Source organism: Xenopus tropicalis, chromosome 4 (genome assembly GCF_000004195.4).
Source record: "Xenopus tropicalis strain Nigerian chromosome 4, UCB_Xtro_10.0, whole genome shotgun sequence".
Classification (NCBI taxonomy): Eukaryota; Metazoa; Chordata; class Amphibia; order Anura; family Pipidae; genus Xenopus; species Xenopus tropicalis.
This window is the reverse complement of record NC_030680.2, coordinates 103,447,090-103,473,949: the sequence shown is the minus strand read 5'-3', so window position 1 is coordinate 103,473,949 and position 26,860 is coordinate 103,447,090. Positions and strand designations below refer to the sequence as shown.

Genomic DNA, 26,860 nt, shown 5'->3' with positions numbered 1-26,860 from the left:
ATTTTCTAAAGATTTGTTCCCATAGACCGAAATGGAAATAACATTATATGGTCTATTTTAGCCAGTCCTGATTTATGTCAGTGTTGAGATATGTGCTGCTATAGTAATATTAGTGTATTAGCTGATTAGTAATTTATTCAGATTCTCATTAAATGACAGCTCTGAAGCCAATGCAATTAGCATCAGAATTTAATAATTAACCCTGCAGCATCGGCTTGTATGACAGACAAACCTCATTTTCTGCTTGATAATTTGCTACGACCCCTAAGCTCAGCTTCTCAACAGCTGCTCAGAGCACACTGAGCATGTGCATGTCACTGACACTCGTAACAAAATCCAAGATAGGGAGCTTCTGTGACAAAGAAAAGTAAAGACCTGGATCATTGCTGCTATAGAGATGCTGAAACTTTAGCCTGCTGCAGTAAGTTCAGTATATAAAATGTGGCGAATCTAGCCATATTAATTTTTGTTTGCCATAATCATTTTTTCATTGACCGTTTTAAATATCAGTCTTAATTTGTACTGAATTAGTTAAATATCTTGTGAATACAATAAAATCCTTGTGTTTTAGACAGGGTAATTAATCTGGCTTGGTGTTTAATGTATCTTAAAGTCTTATGAACATCTTAGCAATCCAAATGTTTATATCTGAATCTAGGGTCACTGGGTGTTTTGCAAACGTGACATTATTATTATTAACATTTATTTATAAAGTGCCAACATATTCCGCAGCGCTGTACAATAACATTCTTTATATCCATCTTTTTAGCTTATATTAAAGGGGATCTAAACCTAAAAAAATAGCGTTCCACTGACATTTTACATTTATTTTCTGTTTTTAGGAGATGCAGATATTTTAGCGGTTGTAGACTGCTAATACCAGGATTTTGGCTCAACAGCACTCTGAAAGTCAGAGTATCCTCGTCTATGTGCTTTCTACGCACTTGCTGTATAGTCAGTTAACACGAGGGTTGCATGCTCTCAGAGAGCTGCTCAGCTAAAAGCCTAGTTTTACTTGTCCAAAACTGCAAATGTCTCAGAAACAGCTAAACATGGTAAATGAATATTGAAAAAATGCAAATGTGCTCAGATCCCTTTAGAAATCTGTGTTATCTAACCACACAGCTGAATAGGGATAAGTTGAGTTGGGGTATTCCTGAAACTAACTTTTATATTGTATTATGTAAAGTATTTTCTGCTGACCAGGCTTAACTGGTGGAGTCACCGCAAGTTATCGGCAGTCTACGGGTGTAGTTTAAGTCTTATGAAACATGATTCATCACTGGGACAAGTCACAAGATTCCTGGGAACACAAGTTCTGCCCAGTTCTGTTTTCCAATGAAATGTGAATGTACAGTATACACTTCTGACAGCATATCTCAGGCAGGGCCAGCACTGTTTATCCCATATTTATTTTTATCCAGTAAAGCAAGCAACAGTCAGTCGTCTCACTGGTGTCATTTTTTATTTGTATATTTAAACAACATTTTACCTAATTTATTATGTCTTAAAACTGTTCTACGGCCATTTAACGAGTCTGCTATGTCCTTGCACAAAATCGTTTGTTTCTGATGCCATCAAGGTGAGTAGAATCGTATAATTCCTTCGGTATGATGTAGATTCTAATCCTATCCTCTTCCTCATTACAGATGATGACATGTCTGCGTGGGGAGATGCTTGGAATTCCTGAATGCAGGGAAGTAGGCCAAAGGGGGGTGCATTCTAATTAGGACAGGCCATTTACAATACTTACTCTTTTAACATTCTGAGCTCTGGTAGTTCAGGGAAAAATAGTCCAGAGTTTTTTTATCCAGTGTATAGTGCCCTTCTAACTTCCAGAGCTATAAGCCAACACAGTTCTCAGTCTCCAGCCTTGTTATTTTATTATTTGCTTTCATCACTCTATTTCATCATTTTGGGAAGTTTAAAACCTCTACTTACAAACCACATTTGATTCCTTATTGCAAAAATTGTCTTATTTTTAGTTTCCTAGCTTTAACATTCTATTTCCCTAATGCTCCCTTCCAAGTTCATTTTCTAACAGGCAATCAGCCCATTCTCTATAGTTACCCCTCTCAAAACAATTCATGCTTTAGAATTCCATATAGTTCTGGTTTTATTAAAGGGATAGTGGGCACTAGCTTGTGCAGCAGTCAAAAAGCAAAACCGTATCCTAGTATTGAAAAAATGTAATCTGAAATATATGTTTAATAAAAGCTAATTCAGTCTTCCCCTGGCTTCCTGTTCCTTTTCTTTTTACCAAGGGAATTATAATTATGTCCGTGTTCCTATTCTCCTGCCCTACTTCATCCTTGCCTCAGATGCATTAAATCTTGCAGTCAAGTGTGAAGCTCCAAGCTTAGAAAAGCCTCCATCTAGAGAACATAGTCCAGCAGCACCTAAAGACCTTTGCTAAGTCCCTTAGTGCAGAGAAACCAGGCACATCTCACAGAAATGCCTGCCATTCACTAGAGCAAGAAGCTAGCTTTACACGTGTCACTTCCATCTTACTGGCCAGTGGCTAGTAAAGAGACATGATCTGGGCATTGCTAGAATAGGCCATTCCAAGATTAATTGATATACACTATATGACACACAGCATTCAAGGGGAAACAGTGTATTCATGCCCATGCTGCCATTAAACATCTGAACTTCTGCTGAAAGTACCACTGTGTCACTGTGCCACTCCATGAAAAATGAATGGAATGCCCCTCTTCATAAGACAGTTGTAAGTTAAGAGTATTATTTCCAAGTTTCCCAGTGAGTATTGATATTTCTTATACAGAAATGTATGCTATTTATGGATTTTCTTTTAAACAGAGTCTGTGACCATTATAAAACATCCAGCCTGTGGTGTCATGCACTTACATGGCCAAATAACTCCTCGGTGACTTCTAATAGCTTTCAGTAAGGGTTGCATTATCTTCTGTCTTATGAAACATGCATCTGCAAAAAGCATTTTCATCCTGGAATAAATGTTCTTATAATGACCATCTATGGGCAGTTTTGCACAGGAAAGAATTTGCTTTCCTATGTTTTGTGTAAAGAAGATTGAGCAAAATACATTTTTTGGAGAGAGGCAACACAGGAAAAGATCGATATTTCTAAAATGATTTTACCAAATGTTAATAAATCCACCCCTAATTGTAAAAAGGATATATCTGTCACCATTCTGACACTTTTATATCAGATATAGGGACTGCAGGCTGCATTTCAAAATGACAGCAGGTAAGGGACTGGTTTTTAGCCCACTGGCTTTTAAACAAGGGCTGACACCTTTCCTAAAGGGGTTATTCACCTTTAGAATTATCTTTTGGCATCAGGGCCGGCCTTAGGCCAATTGGACCTATTGGGCCCAATAGAGCCCCACACCCATGGGGGCCCTGCAACAGCTATAAAAAGCACATAAAGCTGTCCAGCCTGCCACCAACAACGATTGGCTGATAATGCTGCTATGTGTTCTGGGACCGTAAACACAAAGAGGGCACTACATTCATACTGCTGCCCCAGGGTACCCACTGCCTGTCACTGTATAGTGTGCTTGAGGGTCCAATAATCACACTGTGTATAGTGTACTTGGTGTGTCAGTGCCCAGTGCTTGGGGGCCACATTGTGCCATGAAATGTTGGGGGGCAATGGAATGAGAAGTGAAAAGGCAGGGTTACACCATTATTTACATGGAGAGAACGAAAGGCAGGGACTATTTGCCCACCCAGCCCTGGAACCCCGTGCCAGCTGGCAACACCTTGTGTAGGGGACCCCGCCAAAAAGGACCCAATTGGACCTCACAGTGTATAAGACTGGCCGTCTGAATGTTATTATATTTATTTTAGTAAGTGCAAACTGCACAGTTAAAACAATTGTGTCTGTGTAAGAAGAGTTAAATTAATATAATATTTTGAGAATCGTAAAAACTAAATGGCCAATACCAATAAATCCTCAATTTTCCAACTGGCGTTTCTGTAAGTAATCATGTGACCAGTGATGAACTCCAAATAGACTCTCTGATATCTCTGAGTTGTGTCAGTGTGAGTGGGGAAGCTGAAGAGTGAGGATGTGCAGTTAAGAGACCTACAATATTTACAGAGTTGTCAAAAATTAACAATCATCTTAATGTTTTTGAAACTTTTTAGCTTTATTTTAATGTGCTAATTCCCTTAATGCACAAATCATGGTGTTTATTACATTCATGTAATATAATGTAATAAAAGTTGCAAACTTTGCAGCAGGTCTATTAACCCATAGCAATCTATCTACTTTAAAACATGAGAGCACCAAATGCTAATTGGTTTCTATGATTTATTAGATTTTTGTGAACTTTATTTCATTCTACCCAAATAGAACAGTAAAAAGAGGTGTTTATTACATTGAGTTTAATTGTAAATGTTATAGAAAGGTAACTGTAGTTCCAATGTCTTTATGCTGTAATGTAATGCTGTAAACAATATGTAGGCCAGACAAGTAGAAATCTAAAAGAACGTATCAGATAACATATTTTGAATATTACAGATGATAATAGAGAGAGTTGCAATGTGTCGCTCTCCCCCAGCATAGACATCATATGGACTACTCCAGCGTTTGCTGCAATGAGTGGGATCCGGCAAAGAGAGCTGCAATGTGCCATTTATGGCAAAGAGAGTTGCAGTGTGTCGGTCTCCCCCAACATGGACATCACATGGACTACTTTAACGTTTGCTGCAATGAATGGGATCCGGCAAAGAGAGCTGCAATTTGCCATTTATGGCAAAGAGAGTTGCAGTGTGTCGGTCTCCCCCAGCATGGACATCACATGGACTACTCCAGCGTTTGCTGCAATGAATGGGATCCGGCAAAGAGAGCTGCAATTTGCCATTTATGGCAAAGAGAGTTGCAGTGTGTCGGTCTCCCCCAACATGGACATCACATGGACTACTTTAACGTTTGCTGCAATGAGTGGGATCCGGCAAAGAGAGCTGCAGTGTGTCAGGTACAACAGAACTTTCAACAGAAATTTCAATTCTTTTTTCTATTGTTTAATATTAGAATTCCCTTTTTCTCTTGCTGCCTATTTTTACATTTTACAAGGCTGCAATGAGCCTTTTTCTTGTTTTGTTCTTTTTCTTTTTTCTCCTTTTTTAAATTTTTTTTTTTATTCTCAAATAAGCAAATATTAACATCTATTTTGGCCCTTTTTATTTTTTTTTTCCAATCCAATTTTTTTGCAGATTTTTAATTTTTTTACATTATTTTCCCTATTTTCAAGTTGATCCAGGGCAATTTTCCAACTGCCATTAAGGCCTATTGCACATTTGGTGTTTTCACCACCATGGTGCTCTCAATGAAAAGCAGTCACAGACAGGGAAGATTTCTCCCTGAGGGTATTACTGGGGTATAAATGTCCTTGTGCCATAGCCCTTAGGGGTCAGGAAGGAATTTTTTCCCCTGTTGCAGCAAATTGGCAAGTGGGTTTTTTTGCCTTCCTCTGGTTCAACAGATATATTTATTTATTTATTTATTTTTTTAAATATAACAGCTTATAAGTGTTGTTTATGTGCACTACATAAGAAAACTACTTCTACGCTCGAACACATTTTAGTGTCTGGATAATGGGGACCCAAAAAATAGGAAAAAAAGCTTCAGCAGATTTACTGCAAAACATTTATTATGGGTAGTGGTAAGACGACATGTTTCGGGTCAATACCCTTTATCAAGTGTAATAATGGGAACCTGTTTTTTATTAAAACATCCTAACCTGTTACAATCTCAGTAATTATGCAGTACAGTAGAAAGCTGAACCTTAACAAAAAAGCCAACTTATTCACTCTACTGCGCATACATGGGCCCCTGGATTCCAAAGATAGACATAAGAAGGAAGAGGATTGCTCCTTCGCAGTTACCCCGGGCTGGTGCAGTTTGCTTTTTACAGGAACACCAACCCAGGGTATAAGGCAGGGGTCATCAAACTTTTTAAGCAGGGGGCCAGTTCATGGTCCCTCAGAGTGTTGGGGGCCGGACTAAAGTCCTCTGCGGCTTCCTCCTGCTCCCTGCACCCCTGCTGTGTCCTCCCACCCCCATTGCTTCCTCTGGCACCCCCCTGCGTCTTCCGTTCCCCACTGTGTCCTTGCGTCAGATCATAGTGAGGGCCAGGTAAATTACCTTTTCCCCTGTGCTGGTGCCCCTGTTAGGAGAAAACCGCACCAGCCCAGGGTACCTGCAGCGAGCGTCTCCTCTTCCTTCTTTGCGCGCTTGTGCTTGCGCAGTAGAGCCGAACTAAAAAAGTCTGCTTTTTCACTCTAATGCGCATGCGCAGGCCCTGGGATTCAGACAACAGAAGGAAGAGGAAGTGCTCGCTGCAGGTACCCCGGACTGGTGCGGTTTTCTCCTAACATTTTGGCACCCCCAAATGACTTAGCATTTCGTTCTCCTTTAAGCAGTGGGTACTGACAGATCAGGCACATTATAAAGTGCAAAGCAGTGATTACTGGCACCCTGGTTACATTCTATACAAAGAGACACAATATGGCTCATTTATAACTGCAACCACAGTTGCAGACATGTAGAACTGGACACAATTGTTGCTTGAATTGGTGTCATTAATTAAAGGATCCAAAATCATTCTTGTGCTCCCACATAGCTGCGCTCAGCACAAGTGTGTGTATTGGCTCTAAAGCCACAACCATCTTCAAGCTGACAGTGGCTCCAGGCTTCCCACAAGGGCCTAAGTCAATATATGTCCAGTGACACTGTATCTGATTGGTGCAATTGTGCTTTTGTTTTGACGTATTTCACTGTTCATGACACATACGGCAGCAATTATGCAAGAATTTTAGAAAAAAATTCGGCATTCTGTGGGACAAAATGTCAAATTGCATCTGAAATTGCACTTTTTCAACTGACACTTGCAGTCATAAATGACCATAATTGTGTGCCTGAGCCCTAAAGTACAGAGTTAAAAGAGGTGCAGCATGTTGTCCCAGAATTCCAGGCAAATAGTGTGCTCCTGCAAACAGCATGGCTCCCTTGTATTACCAACTTCCCTAAATGTGGCCTAATAACTCAGTGGGGGAATATAATAATAGCAGCAGCACTTACCCCAGGTGTAATAACCAATAGCAGCCTATAAGCAGTTAGATTATTTGTGTTCCAATAGGTGAGCAGCAAATTCTGCTTATATATGTAGAATATTGATAGAAGCTAATAAATAACTAATATAACTAAATAACTAATAAATAATAACGTGTACCAAAATGAAGTCCATATCAATAGATAGATATGGGTAGCTAAAAGATTTGGGATTATTTTGAGCAATTTTATAAGCGATCACTTGTTTAACAGTGCAAGTGATGCGCGCTATACCTACCCTTTCCCTACACTATACACATTAGTTGTTGACGCGTCTCCATGGCGACCGTTCCTTTCCTCAGCAGGCAACCGCGCACTTCGGGCGCGCGCTGCACTCGTCACCTTGGTTACCCGACATAGGTTTTTAGCGCGTCATCAATGCATTTCCGGTTTCTCTCCGGTGGTTTCATTTTACAGCTTGATTACAACGTTACAAATATTGATTATTGCGATGCGACTTGTACACTTTATTTTATTTGCTCCTGAGGAAGCGTGTAGCAAGCATGCGAAACGCGTTGAGCTTCTGTGGACACTTTGAATGTTCATTGCTTTTATACTACTACTATACTGTAAGTAGCCTGCAGAGCGCAGGGCCTTTTATATTTATTAAACAGTTTTACACTATATCTGCCTCATCTTCTATCCTATATACATTGCTGAACTGGATCCCACTTCAATCAATGCCCAGCTGGGTTTGGTCTATATGCTCCTCGATACGTTGTTCTGGTGAGCAGTTTGAAGATACATAGAGTTGGGGTCACATGTATTAGTGGTGTTCAACTAAAGCACTCACTTTATTTACTGGTTTCTTATCTTACTGATTTGCAGTATATATATTTTATTTTTCATTTTTATGCGCTTCTATCGATATTCTACATATATATTCCGAGGCTCATCTGAAGGGGAGCTAACATCAAGAGGAAGCAGCACATGTTTACAGTGATTTCCATTATATTGAAGACTTTATCTATACGGATTATCACCAAGAAGCGCTGAGTATATGAGTGTTTTTCACTCCTCAAGCAAATTCTGCTTGTTTGCTATGAGTTAGTAGACTGGGTGCAAACTTTCTGAATGCAGGGCTGGCCTTAGGTCAATTGGGCCCAATTGGGACAATTTGGCGGGGCCCCCTACAAAGGTGTTGCCAGCTGGCACAGGACAGCTTTTATGTGCTTATTCCCGCTGGTGCGTGGCCCCACCAAATTGTCCCAATTGGGCCTCACTGTTTATAAGACTGGCCCTGTTTGGCATGATGTAGAGACTAATATTCTAAGACAATTTTCAATTGGTTTTAATTTTTTATTACATGTGGTTTTCAAGTTATTTAGCTTTTTATTCAGAACTCTCCAGTTTGGAATTTTAGCAGCCTTTCTGGTTGCTAGTGTATAAATGACCCTAGCAACCGGGCATTGATTTGAATGAGAGGCTGTAATATGAATAGAAAGAGGAGTAATAAAGAGTAGCAATAACAATTAAAAATTGTTGCCTCACCATCCTCAGAGCATTTGTTTTTTAGATGTTGGGGTTAATGACCCCTATTTGAAAGCTGGAATTTCAGAACCGGCGAACATGTAAGTCAAGGATGGCACACGCGGCGGCGCGATTTTGGCAAATCGCCGAAAATGCCTCGCGAGCCAACTTCAGCGATTTGCTGAAATCGCCTGTGCAGCGTGTACCATCCCACCGGCGACTTACATGTTCGCTGGTGGGATGGTAGTTCGGGGAGATTAGTCGCCCGTGACAAGGGAGATTTGTCGCGGGCAACTAATCACCCCGTGTGCCAGAGCCCTTAAAGTTAAACTACACCTTTAAGCAGTATCCTTCCATTCAACACAATGCAGTTCTAATAGAAGGGAATGAAAAGGAAAGTGACAGATTCAGTGCTATTTTGGTTACAAATTAACCCACCCTTGTGTTTTCAGGTCCAGTACTTTTCTCGGATTGTATTAAATAGGGTTCAACAATGACAGCTAATCTGGCGACAGCACCCAGTACGAGATGTAATCAAGGGGAACACATCTCTTATATTTCAAACATACAGGATCTTCTCTCTTTGTAATTAGAGCAAGAGGTTCTTTGTGAGTAACGATTCCCATAGATCCATTAATCACATTATTAACAATGCATTCCAATGGCACCAGTGCACTGACCAGAATAGCTGAGTGGGTTTGTGTGGTCAAACCCTGGTATGAAGCCAATTAAGGCTGGAATGTTTCTTTCCCACACTTCCAGGCTTGATCAGTGGGTTGATTGCAGAATTATGGAAAGTAATATCCTGTATATCTGTCATCTGATGTTTGTATTTATAGATTTTCTCTGCTGTTTAATTTAAATAGTTACTAAATTCGGCATTGCATTATGAAAGCAAAACATTCCACTTCAGCATAATTAGATTGTACCTATTCATTAATGGGAAGATAGGGACTGACAGGACCTGGGGTTGAAATTGAATCAGTTCTCTCAGTTGATGGCAAATGTGCACAAAGCTTGTAATTACTCTGTTACTGACTCTCTTAAAACGTAAGAGCCTTCTCAGAGCTGTGCCACAAACTCATTTATTGCTGTTAGCAGTCCTTGCTCCATTGCCCCCGCACTTGTCATTGTATGGCGTCCCCCATGCTTCTTTGCACACACATGTGGGGGGCAGGGTGCAGGGGCGAGGTGGCCGGCTGGGTTGCCTAGAGCACCTGTTAGGCTTGGCTCGCCCCTGATTTTTAGTGTTTTCACTTCTTTTCCTCCCCCACTTGTATCTTTTCTGTTGGTTTCTCCTTGCTGAGCAGCACATTCTTTGAATTTTTTTTCCAAAATGCCTAAAAACAAACTGGCGTGACTGCACTCTAGATGATATCACCTACACATGTATCCCCTATATACAAGGCACCTATGCAGTGTTAGCACCACCTGTGCTCTGTGGTAGACATTTGAAATGACAAAACAGGGTAATGAGAGGACATACAGGTAAGTGCTAAATTATGAGGACACTCTTTTAATACATTCAGAAAAGTGTTAATCTAAGTAATCTCCTGAGAACCCTGAGTGACTGCAGGAGAGAGAAACCCTTTTGTGTAACAGGAGAGACCCCTGTCAACCCCGGTCTTCACCAATGCCCTTTTTGGGCCCCAGAACTTTCTGTGGCGGATCAGACAGAGAACTTGCACACTTCAAACGCTGGGCAGACAAGGAGGAGGCTCAAAACGTAAACTAGAATAGGCCAAGTGTCAGGACAGGTAGCAAGGATCAAAGTCAGTAACCAGGCAGGAGTCAAAAACCAAATAGTAACAAACATGGGCTTAAAGGAGAAGGAAAGGCTAGTAAAGAGTTAATCTCAAGCTGCAGGCATACCTTCAGTTCTCTCAATAGTGCCCTTAAGTCTCCCCATATTTCTCCTGTTCAGAAGATCAGAAGCCAAACAGGGAGAAAAAACGCTGAGCTGGGTAAAGAGGATTCCCATAATGCATCGCTCCAGCTCAGACTATGCGACCTGGACACTGTAGGTGGCGCATGTGCTTTGCTCATTTTCACAGACAGAAGCAGGTGCGCTCCCCTCTGTTCCCCTTCACTGATACACATAGACGATGAACTGAACAGCCAAGCAGAACAGCGGGTGTTTGCTGAAATCCAAGATGGCAGCCCTGATAGACTACACATACTGTGAAGTTAAAAGGCAATTTTGGGGAGAAGTTAGTATTATTTAAAAAATAAAGTTGGCGATTTGCTACAGGAAAGGGGACTCTACAATATATTAGGTGCTACAGTAGAAGCCTTTCCTTGCTCTTTAAGCAGGATCCAAATTACCAGAAGCCATCTTGGGCAAAGTACAAGGAGAGAGTGTGATATTTATAGGGCAGGAGCCTTTACAATCTACCTCAGTGGCGAATCTTGAGTGTTGGTTTGGGTTGTAGCTTTTATGTCTGTGTTACTGGGGTCAGTTTCACCCTTTAAGTGCCAGCAGAATTTCACATTTCGGTTCCCCTCAGTGCTAGACGTTTTCTTAATATTTTGTGCTCACTCATTTTAGGGGCATTTACTGGGGGCAGGGTTAAGTTTAGGTAGGCAAATTATATATTGTTTTTTTTCAGGAGAACCTGAGCTTTCCAAATCTGGGTTTTTGTGTATTTCCACTTCTGGAACAAGAGCTTGAAATACAAAAAAAAAAAAAAAAAAAAAAAAAAGAAACGCTATTTTTCATGATATAGGGATTTATACCAGAAACATTTTATTTTATAGACAACTGATTTGGAAAGCCTCATGTCTTTGTATAGTTTTATGAAGATTTCTGACTTCTTTGGATCAAAAACTCCAAGCAGTAAATTTTGGGGTTTTTGAGTTGTAAGTGGTTGAGATATTCTGTATGTATTGCTGGACATTTTAGAGTTAGTGCAAAAGCACCACCCATTCCCACTAAATTAGCAATACAGTTAATTAGCAGAACACTGGGGATGGAAACATTTTTTGCTATTGGAATTAACCAGGACAGAACAGAATGTCACCAAAGTATAGGTGTAGTTTACTTATTATAATAATGATGATACAAATATTCAGTACTTTTTCCCCATTCACCTTTATTTAAAGACCTTCACATTAAAATAAGTTACTCCAAAATATACAAATACACAATCAATATTAATAATAACCCATAAAACCAACCATATAAAATCACATACATAAATAATTCCCTTGATTCGTAGTCTAAAAAACTCTATCCCAAAACAACATATATATATATGCAAAATACTATAAAGTTATAAAAATAGACTATTCATTTTATAAGTGCTTTGATAAAACTATGTAATAGTTCCATGGAAAGGAATGTTGTCATGTTTTAAGGAGCAGCACTGAGTGTTCATGATACTATAAAGAGACCACCTGCATCTACAATATAATGCATGGCATATCTGCCCATATACAGTCATTCTGAAGGACATGGGGCAAAGCCACAAAATAAAAGTGATGCACAAATCACATAAATCAAGCTCCATCACGTTGGTGTACCAGTAACACAGGATATGCCTATGGCATGGGATATTATACTATGACATTATATTATGAAAATGTACACTTTTGATTTGGTCCCCACAAAAGTGGCCAGACTTGTGTTCATCCAGCTGTTGGCAGCCAATGTCACATGGAAACTGGGGACCTCTTAGTAGCCATAAATAAGATTCTGAACCCTAACATTGTCTAATGAACAAGCATAAGATAACAGCATTACAATTTATATAAGTGCAAAAATTGATATTTTTCTCCAAGAGAAATCCTCCTTTTTACCTGAGACTCAGTATCCAGCTACTGTTTAAACAAGTACCTATTTTCTGTACCTTATTAGTTAGTGACCTCTGGCTATGCCAGTTTCTTTAGCACAGAATTTAAGCCCAACCTGAGCCATACTAAAATAGTGTTGAAATTCAAAATGTAGCGTTTCCCATACATACACAATTCCATACAATAGTTTGCAAAATTACATTCTAAACTAGTCAGAATCTGACTGTAACAGTTATAAAGGTTTTCCAGAACCAGTGTGTTTCACAGAAACAGGAGAGTAATTCACTGCCAGGAGCAGCAAGCAGTGTGCTGGGCAGCTGCAGGGTTCTAGTAGTGTAGACAGGCTGGGAATGCTGCTTATAAGACGTCGTTGGACTCTTTTCCCTGCTTTGCCCTTTTACGTTTGCACAGCATAACAGACAGAGCGATAACAATCACAATGATCAGTACCACTGATATAATCACAGCAACCAATACAGTAATATCCAACTCTGAAAAACACAAAAAAGAAAAAGCTTAGACACAGTCAAAACATCCAAGTTCACCGGCATGCTGAAACCAACATAAAGAAGTATATGCATTTTATGAATGCATATAATAACGCAAGGCTTCTCCCTGTTAGTGTAAGCAATGTCTCCTCTAGCTGTTACATACTGTCACATGGCCTAATATTTGGTAATTGATGCCACTGAGCATTACATTTGCAAGATTCTTTAAAAGTTCCTTTTATTAATTATGGGTGTTAGAGTGCCGAAGGTTGTATAAAGATAAGTGATCATAGGTCAGAGAACTCCAAACATTATTGCTAGCAGCTCACAGGGTGTCCAGGACAGGTGGGCAGTGGAGTTTTGATCACCACCATTTTCAGCTGTCAAATTGCCCTTTGTGCTAATTATTTTGCCCTGCACTCACATATGTATAATATTTCTGCTACTGTAAATAAGACAAAACATTAGGTATTGGAGTCTGTATAAAGTTGGATTAGTATAAAGGTAACTAGCCTACAGCCTCCTACCTTTATATGGTCACGATTCTTATACTACAGCTTGCATTATTGCCTTTACGTATTATGTCATATGTGATCTCGTTATTATTACAAAAGGATTGTATTTGAGCCTATAAAGCTTTTTTTTTTAACTGTAATAAATCCAACCACCTTTGCAAACAACAGGGCAACAAATCTATACAGAATGCAGCTGGTTTGTTAATAAAGATGGAAAACACCATTTAAAAGAAGAAAGTGGCAACCCATCACTTTGCAATGTGTTGCTATTCCAGCAAACCCAGACAGGAGGAAAGCATTTACAGCAATAGGTTAGATGTGGTATTGCTGTTGTCTTATCGACCCATAGGAGCTGCTTGCAAAGAATGAATAAAAGCCTAATACGCAGCAGGTCCCTTCTCCCATATGTGCACTGCAGTCATGCCAGAGTCAACTTACACATAGGAATATAAATTCACTTGGGGAACCAATAGTACTGGCTGCTGAAAGGCAAAGGCATATTCAAATAGACAGATATTCAGATCTCCGAGATGCAAACTGATACCATCAATACATCAGACTGTCTGTTTGCGAGTGTGTAAAATAAAGCATACAGTATATATACATTAGTGTTTCTCAAATTGTAAGTGCACCAGAAGTCTACAGAACAATAGTGTCTACAGACAATGTTTACCCTTACTGCAGTTTCCATAGTACACAGGTGAGTAATGGAGGGGTACTAAGAAAGAATTGGTGCACATCTTCTCAACTTCACCTTTTGTATATAGTTACATAGTTAACTATATGGCTTTATATGTGTACATACACATAAAGCCGAATTATCTATACACTGGCAAATCTATCCTTCTAATAACAGTGCACACTGCTTACATTGTAGGGAGAGATGCATGGATTAGTGATTAGACACCTACCGTTCTCACTGGCAGTAGTGCACTTCTCGTCAGATACTTGACTGACGCGGTTCTGACTGCGAGATGGTATAGTTGCTTGTACATAAAAGCAATAGCTCTCACCCCGATCCACTTTAATGACAATCTCATTGCTATTACTTGTCTCCTGTTTCTGCAAAAGGAATAATATTTATTTAATAATTATTTTTTGCAGATCAAATAATCCATCTCCTAAAAATGTAGCTATGCAAAGATAAATACTACCTATGTGTGTTAGACCTTAAATGTTTGCTCAGCCTCAGACTACAATTAAGCTCAGTTTAGTGTTTTTACCCTATTTACTTCCTGTAATTTATATAGCGTTGGCATATTTCCACAGTGCTTTACAGACATATATACATCATTCATATCAGTCCCTGCTCCAGAGGAACTTACAATCTTTGACGCCTATCACATTCAACATTGAAAACATCCAATTGCTTGACATGGGTCACAGCCCAGTGTTTATATATAAACCCCACAGTGGCATAACTTATATAATATAGCTACCCCGTCATATATATGACTTTATTAATTATTAGTTTAATCTCTTCATTCATTTCCAATACATGCGTGACATTCTGACTGCTTTGAAAAGTGATGATAATCACTTATCACTAAATCCCCAAATAAACTGCTTTTTCTTATAATATTAATGTTGGATGATTTTAGAAGATAAAGCCATGTAGCATTTGCGTACCCAGAATTAAGCTTCACTGGCCTAAAATGCCCATTATTCCATGTCAGAAAAAATGCTCATTTAGAAATCCCTAAACCTATAAGAAAACAATGAGCAGACATTATATTTAAAAAAGCAACAGAGCTAAAATATAGCTTTACGGTGGAATTGGGCCTAATATAATATTCACATATACATGAGTAAGTGACAACTCATATACTTAAATAATCATAACGAAATACCTAAGTATCTTTCTTTCTATTACAGATCTGGAGCTTAGCTTAGTGTACCTATATTAAGGGTTAAAATCACTGAGGTACAAAACCTGATAGAGGCAACTAATGTTTCTCAATACTAGCATGCTCACTTACCTTCCCTGTACTAGAAGATCTCCTGTATAAAACTGTGTAGGTAAGGTCGTTGTTGAAAATATCCCGAATACTCTTAAAATTGCCATTTGAGAATCTGTAGGGTGTTAATGGATCCTTTATTATGACCGTGAGCTTCGTATGGTCCTTACTGAAATTATAACCGTCAATGACTGGCTTTCCGATAATTGCTAGAGGTAGAATAAGAAGAGAAAGGGCAACTTAATGAAGTGCAAAACACCTCCTTACTACATTTATACACAAAAACCAAATAGGAGTGGTATAAAAACATATTCTGTGCAGATACTGGCCCTTTCCATACACGAGTGCTACAGGTACTTGAATTCCCACGCCGCAGTAGGGAAATCTATTACGCACATTTTGGATTATGCGTAATTGGATTATGTTACTACATGGCCTTGTTGATTTGTTAGGGCTCTGGCACACGGGGAGATTAGTCACCCACGACAAATCTCCCTGTTCGCGGGCGACTAATCTCCCCGAATTGCCATCCCACCGGTGACAATGTAAGTTGCCGGTGGTATGGCACACGCTGCGCAGGTGATTTCAGCAAATCGGCGAAGTTGCCTCGCGAGGCATTTTTGGCGATTTGCCGAAATTGCGCCGCCGCGTGTCCCATCCCACCGGCGACTTACATTGTCGCCGGTGGGATGGCAATTCAGGGAGATTAGTCGCTCGTGAACAGGGAAATTTGTCGCAGGGGCGACTAATCTCCCCGTGTGCCAAAGCCCTTAAACTACAAGAATGTATGTAAACTCCATGATTATTTAAGATAAGTGATACAAAACCCTCTGGAAACAATCATGATGGTTCCTTGGCCACAAAGCAATCTCTAAATTAACCAACATGGTCTTTTGTCACTCAGAGCGTGCTACAAAATAATAATCACACCTATCAGGCATATCATTTATGGTGAATGTGAAGTATTAGTGTTATGTGATGCTCCAGTCCACAGACAAAGCACCCCAGTTCTCTACATATAAGCAACAAAAAAAACTCATAGCACTAAAATGGAAAGCTATGATGTGGCTCATTGGGAAGAACCCAGCTATTGCATTTGCCCCTTTGGGCTGCATAAACGTGTATGATAAATGTCACCTACTCTGCTGGTATGGAGAAAATGGAGGGCTATCAGTGTAAGGGGCCTCCTCTGTGAAGTCCTCAGCATCTTGTACTTCAGAAATAATGCGAGCAGTGTATTTATCCTTTACATTCTCTAACAGGTCGGTCACATCACATTCTGTGGCAGTTGTATAGATACATTTCCTCTTCCAGTCGGAACCTTCACTAAAATAAGACAGAGATTTTGTTAGTATATTTTTACTTTTAATCTGCACAGAATGATAGAATAGATATTGCTTAGCAATACGAGCTGAACAGGTATGAACAAGATGCCATACACCTCTGGCAAATATCCCAGTAACAGTGTATTTGTCTGTGTGCAGTTTGTTCTGAACAGGTGCGGAATGTTTAACCTCCATACAGGATCACACAGATAACAGAGAACAAGGCAAAAAAATCTAGTTCCACTGCTTTTATCTAACAAAATGATATGGCTGCTTTCCAGACCTAGGAGTGATGCATAAAGTAGCCATTAAATCTGTCATTAAAAAAAATTTAGTAGACCCTGAGGCACAATATGGATTTGGTTAGTCAGGAAAGCTGACGTGGGTAGAATTACCCTGACATGAGTATGTGCATGTTTAACATTTCAGTGCCAAAACCCCTTTCAGCCAGGGAGAGGATTCAAGTGTGTGTGTGTGAAACTACAGAGATGATTGGCCAGCATGCTGGGAATAGTAGTTCAAAGGCAGCTGATTTATAATGGGTGCCTATTTCTGCCTTCGTATCTGCATTCCCAAGTACCAACTTTTCAGTTTCTTTACTGAAACGATACAACTAGTTACAGACAGACGGAAAGGAGCCTGAGTTTGTCATGAAACTGATACCACATATGGCTGAGTCATTAGGTTTGCTTAAGGGATTTAAGGTTTAGTTGTGAAATGAGAAACTAGTAATCTGTAAATTTACCTTCTTTTTCTAAATACCCTTACCCGGGATAGTTTAGTAAAGCAAGTGTTTGGTATATTACACGAACAGGATCACACTGCATTGAATTTTGGCAGAATGGAAAGTATTCTACCCCCCACCCAGACACAAAATCCAAGCCGAGCCAGTTTCCCTTTGTACTGCTTGCTACTAAGGAACTGCATGACTTGTCACAGCTTGCTAAAACCACAATGTGCAATTCACTTAAATATCTGGCATGCTATATACCAGTGTGATCCCCAACCAGTGGCTCGGGGGCAACATGTTGCTCTCCAACCCCTTGGATTTTGCTCCCAGTGGCCTCAAAGCAGGTGCTTATTTTTGAATTGCTGGCTTGGAGGCAAGTCTTGGAAGCATAAGACCATGCTGACCATACAGAGCCTCCTGTAAACTGCCAGTCCCCACTGGGCTACCAAATAACCACAATAATCACAGCCTTCATTAGTCTCCCCTAGGAACATTTTTCATGTTGCTCCCCATGTTTTTTGTATATTTAAATGTTGCTCACAGTAAAAAAAAAGCTGGGGATCCCTGTTCTACATATTTCAGAATACAAACTTCCAAAGTCATTCTCATTTCACTGGTCAGGAATCTGAACATTTTGGAGAGTGTGCACACAAATCTTTAGTGTTTTATCCTAATTTTAGGCTGTATCGGTCTGGGACTGTGACTGAATTAGATGTTCAACTAGAAGTTACACATGCTTGCACAATATCCGCTCACCGCATTGTATCATGCACTCTATCATTTAAGATAAGTCCGACATCCTTTGGCATCTGCTGTTTAGTGAATCGCATGTACTGACTGCTTAATAGGATCATAGAGTTTGTGCAGTTTAGAATAACACCCCCAAGTGGTATGGCTGCTGATAATTTCAATCCATGCACTTTCAAATCAAAGCAGAGTCAGTCTGTCTCTGGTATTTATCCTTTGCACATAGATAGGTGATTCACCCTCCCTAAGTGCCAGAATTGCAGGGGCTGAAACCCAACAAAGGGACTCACACTCCCAGAGGGTACTAATATTATACATTAGTATGAGGAACATGTAGGTAGGCTGTAGAATAGAAACACCATATTTAGTTACTAAGCTAACCCCTTGAAAATATACAGTATTAAAGCTAAAATATAACAGCTATAGATATAGAGTATAGAAGACGTTCTGCATCACCCCATACTCACCCAGCCACTTCCACTGTGTATGTGTAATTTGTTGGTTTGGGCTCCCAGTCAATAATAGTCTTAAAATTGATAGACGACCATTTCACGTTTGAAGCTTTGCCAATACTTGTCGTATCTGCACACAAAATATATATGACATAATATTTCCATATGTCCAGTATTTTCAGTCTCTGATTGTAAACAGACTACAAATCCACTAAAAATATAGAGTGTAATGATCATCAATTTCTGGCTGAACTGCAGCTGGGAATAAAATTGCAGGGCCCTAGGTGCAATACAGGCATGGGATCCTTTATCCAGAAACCTTTAAATGATTTCCTTTTTCTCTGTAATAATAAAAGAGTACCTTGTACTTTATCCCAACTAAGATATAATTAATCTTTACTGGAGCCAAAACAATTCTATTGGGTTTAATGTTTAAATGAATTTCTAGTGACCTAAAGGGCACCTATCAACCGAAAAATGCTTTGGGTGATAGGTGCATCCTTAGTAAGGCGGTGGGTGTGGCAATTTTTACAGATTCAATCTCTGTATTCAACGTGTTATTTATTTAACTAGAAAGTGCCTATATTAAATATAATTTATTCACCACATTAATATATTAATTCATATATAAGTACACAGAGACTCTGTGCCAAACCTTAGCTGCATGTCTAAATCCACCATAAGTCTTAAAACCCCTTAAACCCTCAGGTGCTAGTGCTGTGTAGTCATAGGGAGTAAGTCATATTGTAGCACCTTAGAGAGGAATTTGCAGGAGTGCAATGAAGAATCAATATGAAGCTTATATCACAAGCACAGTCATGAATGAATACTGCCATCAGCAAGCACCAAGAATACTAGTCTATAGGTCATGGAGGAAGTGGTTCAGTATGATCTTATTAGTCCATGTTGTTATAATGCTGTCTTTAACTTTATGACTTTATTCACAATCATGTGCTGTATTTGTGATTTTTTTAAAAGCATAGCACATTAAAGGTTAATTTTCCCTACATGTATAGCCCACCATTCAAAGATAGGTAATAATAGGTCTAGTACACATAAAAAAACAACGAAAAAACTGAACACTGATAAATGAGGCATAAAATCGCAAATACAAGGACAACCTTATGGCACAAAATCACTTTACAATAAGCAGCAAGATAGAAGCTAGCAGGACACATTAGAAATGCATTACATTTAGAAAGAGCACACAATGTAGGTGTTAGGATGTCCCACCTATAGATATACATGGTATAGGACCCTTTATCTAGAATGCTCGGGACCAAGAGTATTCAGGTCTTTCCGTAATTTGGATCTTTATACCTTAAGTCTACCAAAAAATCAATAAAACATTAATTAAACCCAATAGGATTGTTTTGCACCCGATAAGCATTAATTATATATTAGTAATATATATATATATATATATATATATATATATATATATAATATATATTAGTTGGGATCAATTACAAGATACTGTTTTATTACTACAGAGAAAAAGAAAAAAAGTTTTAAAATTCTGAAGTATTTGATTAAAATGGAGTCTATGGGAGACAGGCTTTCTGTAATTCGGAGCTTTTTGGATAATGGGTTTCCGGATAAGGGATACCATACCTGTACTACAGTTGGAAATGTATTAAAAGGCAACTAAAGCCCCACAGCAAACTGTGCATACTGTAGTAACTGAGCAAATAACCTATAAACTCATGTATATCCATGTATGGAAAGTCTCAGGAGGAAGATTAACCCTACACAGTGGGGAAAGGTACATTACAGTTAAAGTTGCACTGTAATCATATGTTATGGGTGGGTATAAACTGTACACAACCTGCGTACAATGCACAATAAGTAGTAGTATAATCTAGATAGCTACTAACAGGATCTCTAAGAGCACACATCCATTCAAATGCACGGAAAATACTAAATAAGATTTGATCTCATGTTCAAGCCCCAAACAGAAAAGCCATGAAAGCCGACACTGGTGGGAAACATATACACACAGATACATATGCTTATGATTAGGGAAACTGCCCATAGCGACATGTGTTATAAGCACTACTTAATAATAATTCCCCTGCTTCAGACCAAATTCCCTCTACAAGCTAATGTTCTAGGTATGATTTAACACTTCCTGTCATATTCAGCAGCTGTAGATAGGGAAGCCCTGTGGGTAAATAAGGGTAATCTATTAGCTATTACTGTATTTCTGACAGTACAGGTATGGGATCCCTTATCTGGAAACCCGTTATCCAGAAAGTTCTGAATTACAGAAAGGCCATCTCTCATAGACTCCATTATAAGCAAATAATTCTAATTTTCAAAAATGATTTCCTTTTTCTCTGTAATTATAAAACAGTAAGATATAATTAATCCTTATTGGAGGCAAAACAAGCCTATTGGGTTTATTCAATATTTAAATGATTTTTAGCAGACTTACGGTATGGAGATTTAAATTACGGAAAGATCCCTTATCCGGAAAACCCCAGGTCCCGAGCATTCTGGATAATAGGTCCCATACCTGTACTGTAAAATAAAACAGTATATATAAGTAGCAAACAGTGGACCTCCTGGTGTAAAATATAAGGAAATGAAAGGCTGAGTGCTTTGCTACAAGGGAACTCCAAGGACACTTCTAAAACTCCTTATATTTTACAATTTCTTAAAACACAGGCATGGGAATGTTAATCTCTAGAAAGCTTGAGGCCTTGGTATTCAGGATAATGGGTTCCAGATAATAGATCTCACACCTGTACACAAGTTTCAGTGGCACAAGCAGCATTACTAAACAATAACTGTAACTGGGCACACCATAAAACAACGTTTATAAGGATATATTTTACAGGATATAAATACTGTCAATTATACAGAGATCACATTATATATATTGCTTATGGCTTACCTGAGGCTAAAGCCCTGTGCCAGGAGAGCACCCAGCAGACAGCCACCACTGTAAAGGGTAAAGAAATTCTGCCCATGGTTCTGTAAAATCCTACAATATCCGTATAAATCTCCTGTAAGTGAATCAGAGGTAATAATCCGCGCTGATGTGAGTGCCGGGGGAGCTCTCCTTCCTCCGTCAGGTCCTTTACTTCTGTTTGTACCGGCGCTACTTCCAAGAAGGATCTGGGGATTATGCGCAGTGGCTGAAAATTTATACGGAGCCCAGGCCAGAGGAAAGTCCGATAGAAGCTAGCCTATACTGTAGGTGAGAGAGGGGAGGAGACATAGCCTGGCGGGGGTTTTTGGGGCGGTGATGAATAGCTGACTGGGCTCTGACTGCATTTTATTACCATTATTCTCCCATAGAGGTTGCTCACGGAGCACTGACGTGCCGGTTTGTTTGTTGCAAAGCTATAGAATGCCGGCATTAATTCCAGTCTTTTCGCACACTACTCTGTGTCCCCCCATCGCTTTCGTCAATGGTACAGCCTGCCTTTTTATAAGGAATCCGCATATTCCTATAGCGTTTCCAATGTATAGGCACACTCCTTGTGGTATGGGTTTTGTCACAAAGCGTAAACATTTTTATTCTGAGTTTAAGTTGGATATTTTAGATAAATATCAGGTCAGAGCAATGGACAGTCAGTTCTGAGTTGAGGGCAATGCTCTAGTATGCATACAATGAACGAATCTATTAATATTATATCCAAAGATTAACTTTACTGATTTTCTTACATTACAGTAGAACCCCCATTTCAAGTTTTTAAGAGGACCAGAAAAAATCCAGAAAAATGTAAATATCAGGGAAATGAAGTCAGGGAATAAAATGGGGGAGAGTAACATTAGGGGATGTTTCACTTCACAAGCAGGGGTGTAAATACAGAGGAACCAGCCAAGGAGTGTAGAGGGTCCTAGTTAATTTGTATTTTTGTAATATCTTGGTAGAATAAATCAATTTACTGGTGTGTGGGGGCCCTGGGGGAATTTGCTGTGGGGCCCAGTAACATCTTGAACAATCAGAATATCCAAGGCTATTGTGATACTAATATCTACAGTTAGTACTAGTGGTTGTATATATAGTTTATGTATGTGAGTGTATAGATTGGTAGGTGTGGGTTAGGTGTGCTGGGTTTACTTGGATGGGTTGAACTTGATGGACACTGGTCTTTTTTCAACCCTATGTAACTATGTAACTATCTAGTTATGCCACTGTGTATAAGTCAGTAAATGGGTTCTGTGAGTATACAGGTAACGTAATATTCTCATTTTATATAACAGGAGTAATATTTTTTATAATACACAATTTTTATTGAATCATGTGACATATTACATCACTAAGCAAAGTTTATAAGGATACATATTTCAGGATATTATATAACAGGTATGCTTTGCTGCTCTCAGCTGGCATTTTTTCTGCAGGCTGTGAAAAGCGGATCTACTCCCTTCTGCCTCTCTGTAAAGCTGTATGGACTATCCAGCTGCTGCCTGGGAGCGGATCCGCTTCTCTCAGCCTGCATAAAAACGCCAGCTAAAAGCAGCGGAGCCAACAGTCTGTGTGCCGTAGCCCTAACTAACCATGTAGTTTTATCTTGTTATCCAGAATGGCAGGTCACACTTCCATGTGGCTAAAGCACCCTTAAACCAAACTCTTTAATAATGGCCCTATGTTCAGTGGTTAACATTACTGCCTTGTAGCTTAGATGCCCTAACTTTGATTTTCATGTGAGAAATTGAACATGAAGCTGGTGAAAATCCGCATTGGCTACCGACATCACTACTCCAGCCAGTTAGCCCATGGGACCAAAATAACACCTTGCCTTGCAATGCCTGTTATATATCATGCAAATTGAAAAGCCTCATCAGATTAGGAATGCAATGGGCTAATGATGGGATCCCTTTCCTTTGAAACTGTATAACTCCCTATTGGAGGCCAAATTGCCAATGATCCACTCATTTGTCAACTTTCTCAAATAAGTGTTTTTTTTATGTATTAACAGCTTGATGTGAAATTGACCTTCCTTTGGTCACCAAAAATTCACAGTTCAATTGTGTTTTCTATAACACGTTACAGGGTGCATAACAAAAAATCTACTGAGCTGACATGAAAGTTCCAGGCAAGGCAGGGTCCAATAAAATCAAAAGGTCATAAAAGGAGGGAAAATTGGTATATATATTTTTTTTCTGATAAATGGCAAGTTTTACATTTTTTTTCGAGAGTACTAGCTTCATATACATAGCTTGTGCATGTAGTCAGTGAATACTTTCCACTGTATTCTGATCTCACGTCTCTAAACTGTGACTAAGAAGGTAATGATATCTGATTTGCTTTAATAAAACTATGCATTATGTATACATGGCAGGTCCTGTCTTTTGCTGCCAAAGAGCTGAATGTGTGTATCAGTATTTCTGTGAAGTACCTGACTCTTTAGAATGAAATGCCATAAATAAAAGTTTCCACCTGTGGGAGATTTATACCAAACTTAGTCATCTTTTTTGTTGATTTTAGACTGGTAGTGTTTTTTTAACATATGTTTATGGTGCAAAAAAATCCTTTTTTATTTAACATGATGCAGTCTATTCATTAAATGTGAAATGTGATATAAACTACTAGCATTGCATATTTTAGTTAAAATATAAATCTACAGTATTATCTTACATAATAGAAAAATAAAAGTAACATTTACAAGAAGATTTTTCAACTTTTGGATTTTCATGGTTTTTGAATCCACAAATAAACACATTTCTACTAAAACCACAAGTGTCTAGTTACTTATTATAAGTTCTGAATATAAAAAGCATGAACGAATTAAAATGTGTAACAAAAACACCCAGTCCTATGCATGATTTGGAGTTGTAGCAGTTTCCTTCTGGGGTAAAAATGCAGGTATAGACAACATGCTGTGTGAAACTAGCCTAGGGGGTTGCAGTTTCTTGCAAATCTTCACTTTAGCTTTCAGTTGTAGCATATTTGCCTTATTAGCAAATAAATGGATATTAACATTGTATTATTTGTGTAGAAGCCCAGTTTCTGTTTAAGACCAATGTCATTTAATACATTTTATCTGCTGGTCGAGAAAGCACCAACCTGCTCCAGCCCTTGTCCCAAGGTCAATGGTTGCTTGAAAATATGGCTCCCCACTCAAAGCAATTAAAGAGGAAATATGGCTTCCAAACCAAAATTTGTTAAAGAGCACCACACAACACGGAAACTACTAATATACCTATCACTGTAATCTTCTTCTTCAAAAAGAATGAATAAATAAAAGTTTTATATGCTGAAATCTAGCTGCAAAGCAGTTCTCTTTTTGCTTCATTTGAAAGCCTGGCAGGGGAGGAACGACTAAAACATTGATGTTACACATTGTAACAACTTCACCACAGCCTATGGACATCATGCAGGAGCTACATAAGCCACAAAGTACTGTGACAATCCTTTCCTTATTTTCATCACATTGTTGGGAATTGTAGGATTTGGAAGATGCAGGCTGAAGGCAGACTGAGAACAGTTGACTACTGTTACATTTTATTTGAGTCTCAAAGTAGTCAGCCAGGTCAGCAGAAGAACAGTGGGCCAGCCTTATTACATTAAAAATCATGAAAAGGCTGCATATTTTTAAATTCATTTATATTGCAAAGTTGCTTAAAATTAGTATGTTTACTTTTCAAAAAGATCAAGTTCTGTTTAGATGCAGTTCCCCTTTAAATATTAGAATGAAAGTACCAATATTGGTAACAAAATATTACACAGAGTGATGTGGTGGTAAAGTTGCTCATGCCCCAGACCTTTCATCATAATGGAGAGGTAAATCGACCATAATGCAAATAGAAAGCTGGCACTCAATAGATTTCACTTTTTCCCAATATATAAGCATAAAGTCTACTCCAAGCACCTAAAAATTGCCCTATGTAACATTACCCAGAGTCTAATGCCAGTGACAACTGCTACTAAGAGGTGGAATATACACTGTAATTACCAAGGAAATAGCTGTGCCTGACGCACACATAGCAGTAACAGGAGGGCATGGCCATTTATTACAGGGGCAATGCATACTTGAGTTCTATATTGAATTTTAATTATAATAAAGCTTATTATTCTTATAATAATTTATATAGCGCCAGCAATTTACGCAGTGCTTTACAGAATAGAGGGGTACAAAAGACAGAATAATAAAGCTTTGAGTAGATGACCTGCCTTTGGGAGGCACTGCACAGGTCTCCACATATAATGGTGCTCAGCAGAGAAACAGTAGTTGGTTGAAAGGGTGGGTATATTACATAAAAATGCAAGATGGCACTTGTGTTAGTATGGTGAACCTACGGGGACCATTCCTTTTCCTTACTATACAAGTCTTTACTGAGGTTCACAACATTGTACATTTATTAGTAGACACCTTTATCTGTATTGGGCAATGAATAATTTTACTTCTGACACATTAATATTCTGAATTCTGCCATGTATCAAAACACAGCTAAATGTAGATGTGTGTGCACTTTCCTTGGATATATATACAAAGCTCAAGGGTCAAAACTGCGTTTTGTGTGATTGTTTGGGTGTGTACAGAGTTCAGATTATTCATTTTTTTATACCAGCAACACTTGAGACATGAAAATGAATAGTTAAATATAATTAGCTTCAAATATATTTCATTACAGCTGACAAAATAAAATAGAATCTAATAAAACCCAGTTAAGTCACCTTTTATTGCCTTAGTTCCCATTAATGCACACTAATTAATGGGTTTGTTTAATTTTTATTAGCTAGCAAGTGAAACATAATGATTCTAAATTTCCCTTATTCAATGTTAAATGAAGAATAAATGTATGATTACAAAAAAAACATAATCAGGATGTATTCACCAACCAGAATTCCAGTCAAAGAAAGACTGTGGCTGTGTTTTAGCAGGTGTGGTCGGGCAAGTGGAAATAATAGCTTCTGGGAAGGGGTTGTGGCTATAGCATTAGTACAGAAGGTATTGTGACTGTTAGGCAGCATAGTGCTTATAGTAACAGTGGGGATCATAACCAGTAGAGAAGTGGGTATAACTCAATCAGATTGTGCCAGTAGCAGTAAATGCACTAGCCTGTGGCAATGCACTGTGACTGTGGGATAGTCCACATACAGTAGCAGACAAAGAGGACTGCAATACCCAAGATGAAAATGATAATACTTTGTTTATATTGGTTTTGTCCAAAATGTGTCCCCTGAGTTTTAGTTGGAATACAAGCCACAGTACCCACATGCTGAACAACTGGAAGTGCTGCTTAGTCCTTTATCCTTCCCTGCAATAACAGGAATCCTTTGCATTAAAGCAACAGTAACATATTAAATGAAAGTGTGTACT

The 26,860-nt window shown here is 38.8% G+C and overlaps 1 protein-coding gene across 3 annotated transcripts; it reads right to left on the bottom strand.

The window, feature by feature from the left end:
* Positions 1-11,638: 11,638 nt before the first annotated feature.
* On the bottom strand, positions 11,639-21,789 carry f3 (coagulation factor III (thromboplastin, tissue factor)). 3 transcript variants are annotated; one of them, XM_031900998.1, is made up of 7 exons: positions 21,478-21,789; positions 18,594-18,708; positions 16,466-16,650; positions 15,346-15,533; positions 14,278-14,428; positions 13,805-13,848; positions 12,723-12,854 (listed from the first exon to the last, which is right to left on the bottom strand). In XM_031900998.1, the coding sequence occupies exons 1-7, from the start codon at positions 21,551-21,553 to the stop codon at positions 12,825-12,827; spliced, it is 789 nt and encodes a 262-aa protein (XP_031756858.1). In that variant the 5' UTR covers positions 21,554-21,789; the 3' UTR covers positions 12,723-12,824. The 3 variants fall into 3 exon arrangements, with proteins under 3 accessions (XP_002933837.1, XP_031756858.1, XP_031756859.1); XM_031900999.1 differs by having other exon boundaries at positions 13,805-13,845; XM_002933791.5 differs by lacking the exon at positions 13,805-13,848 and having other exon boundaries at positions 11,639-12,854; positions 21,478-21,782.
* Positions 21,790-26,860: the final 5,071 nt, after the last annotated feature.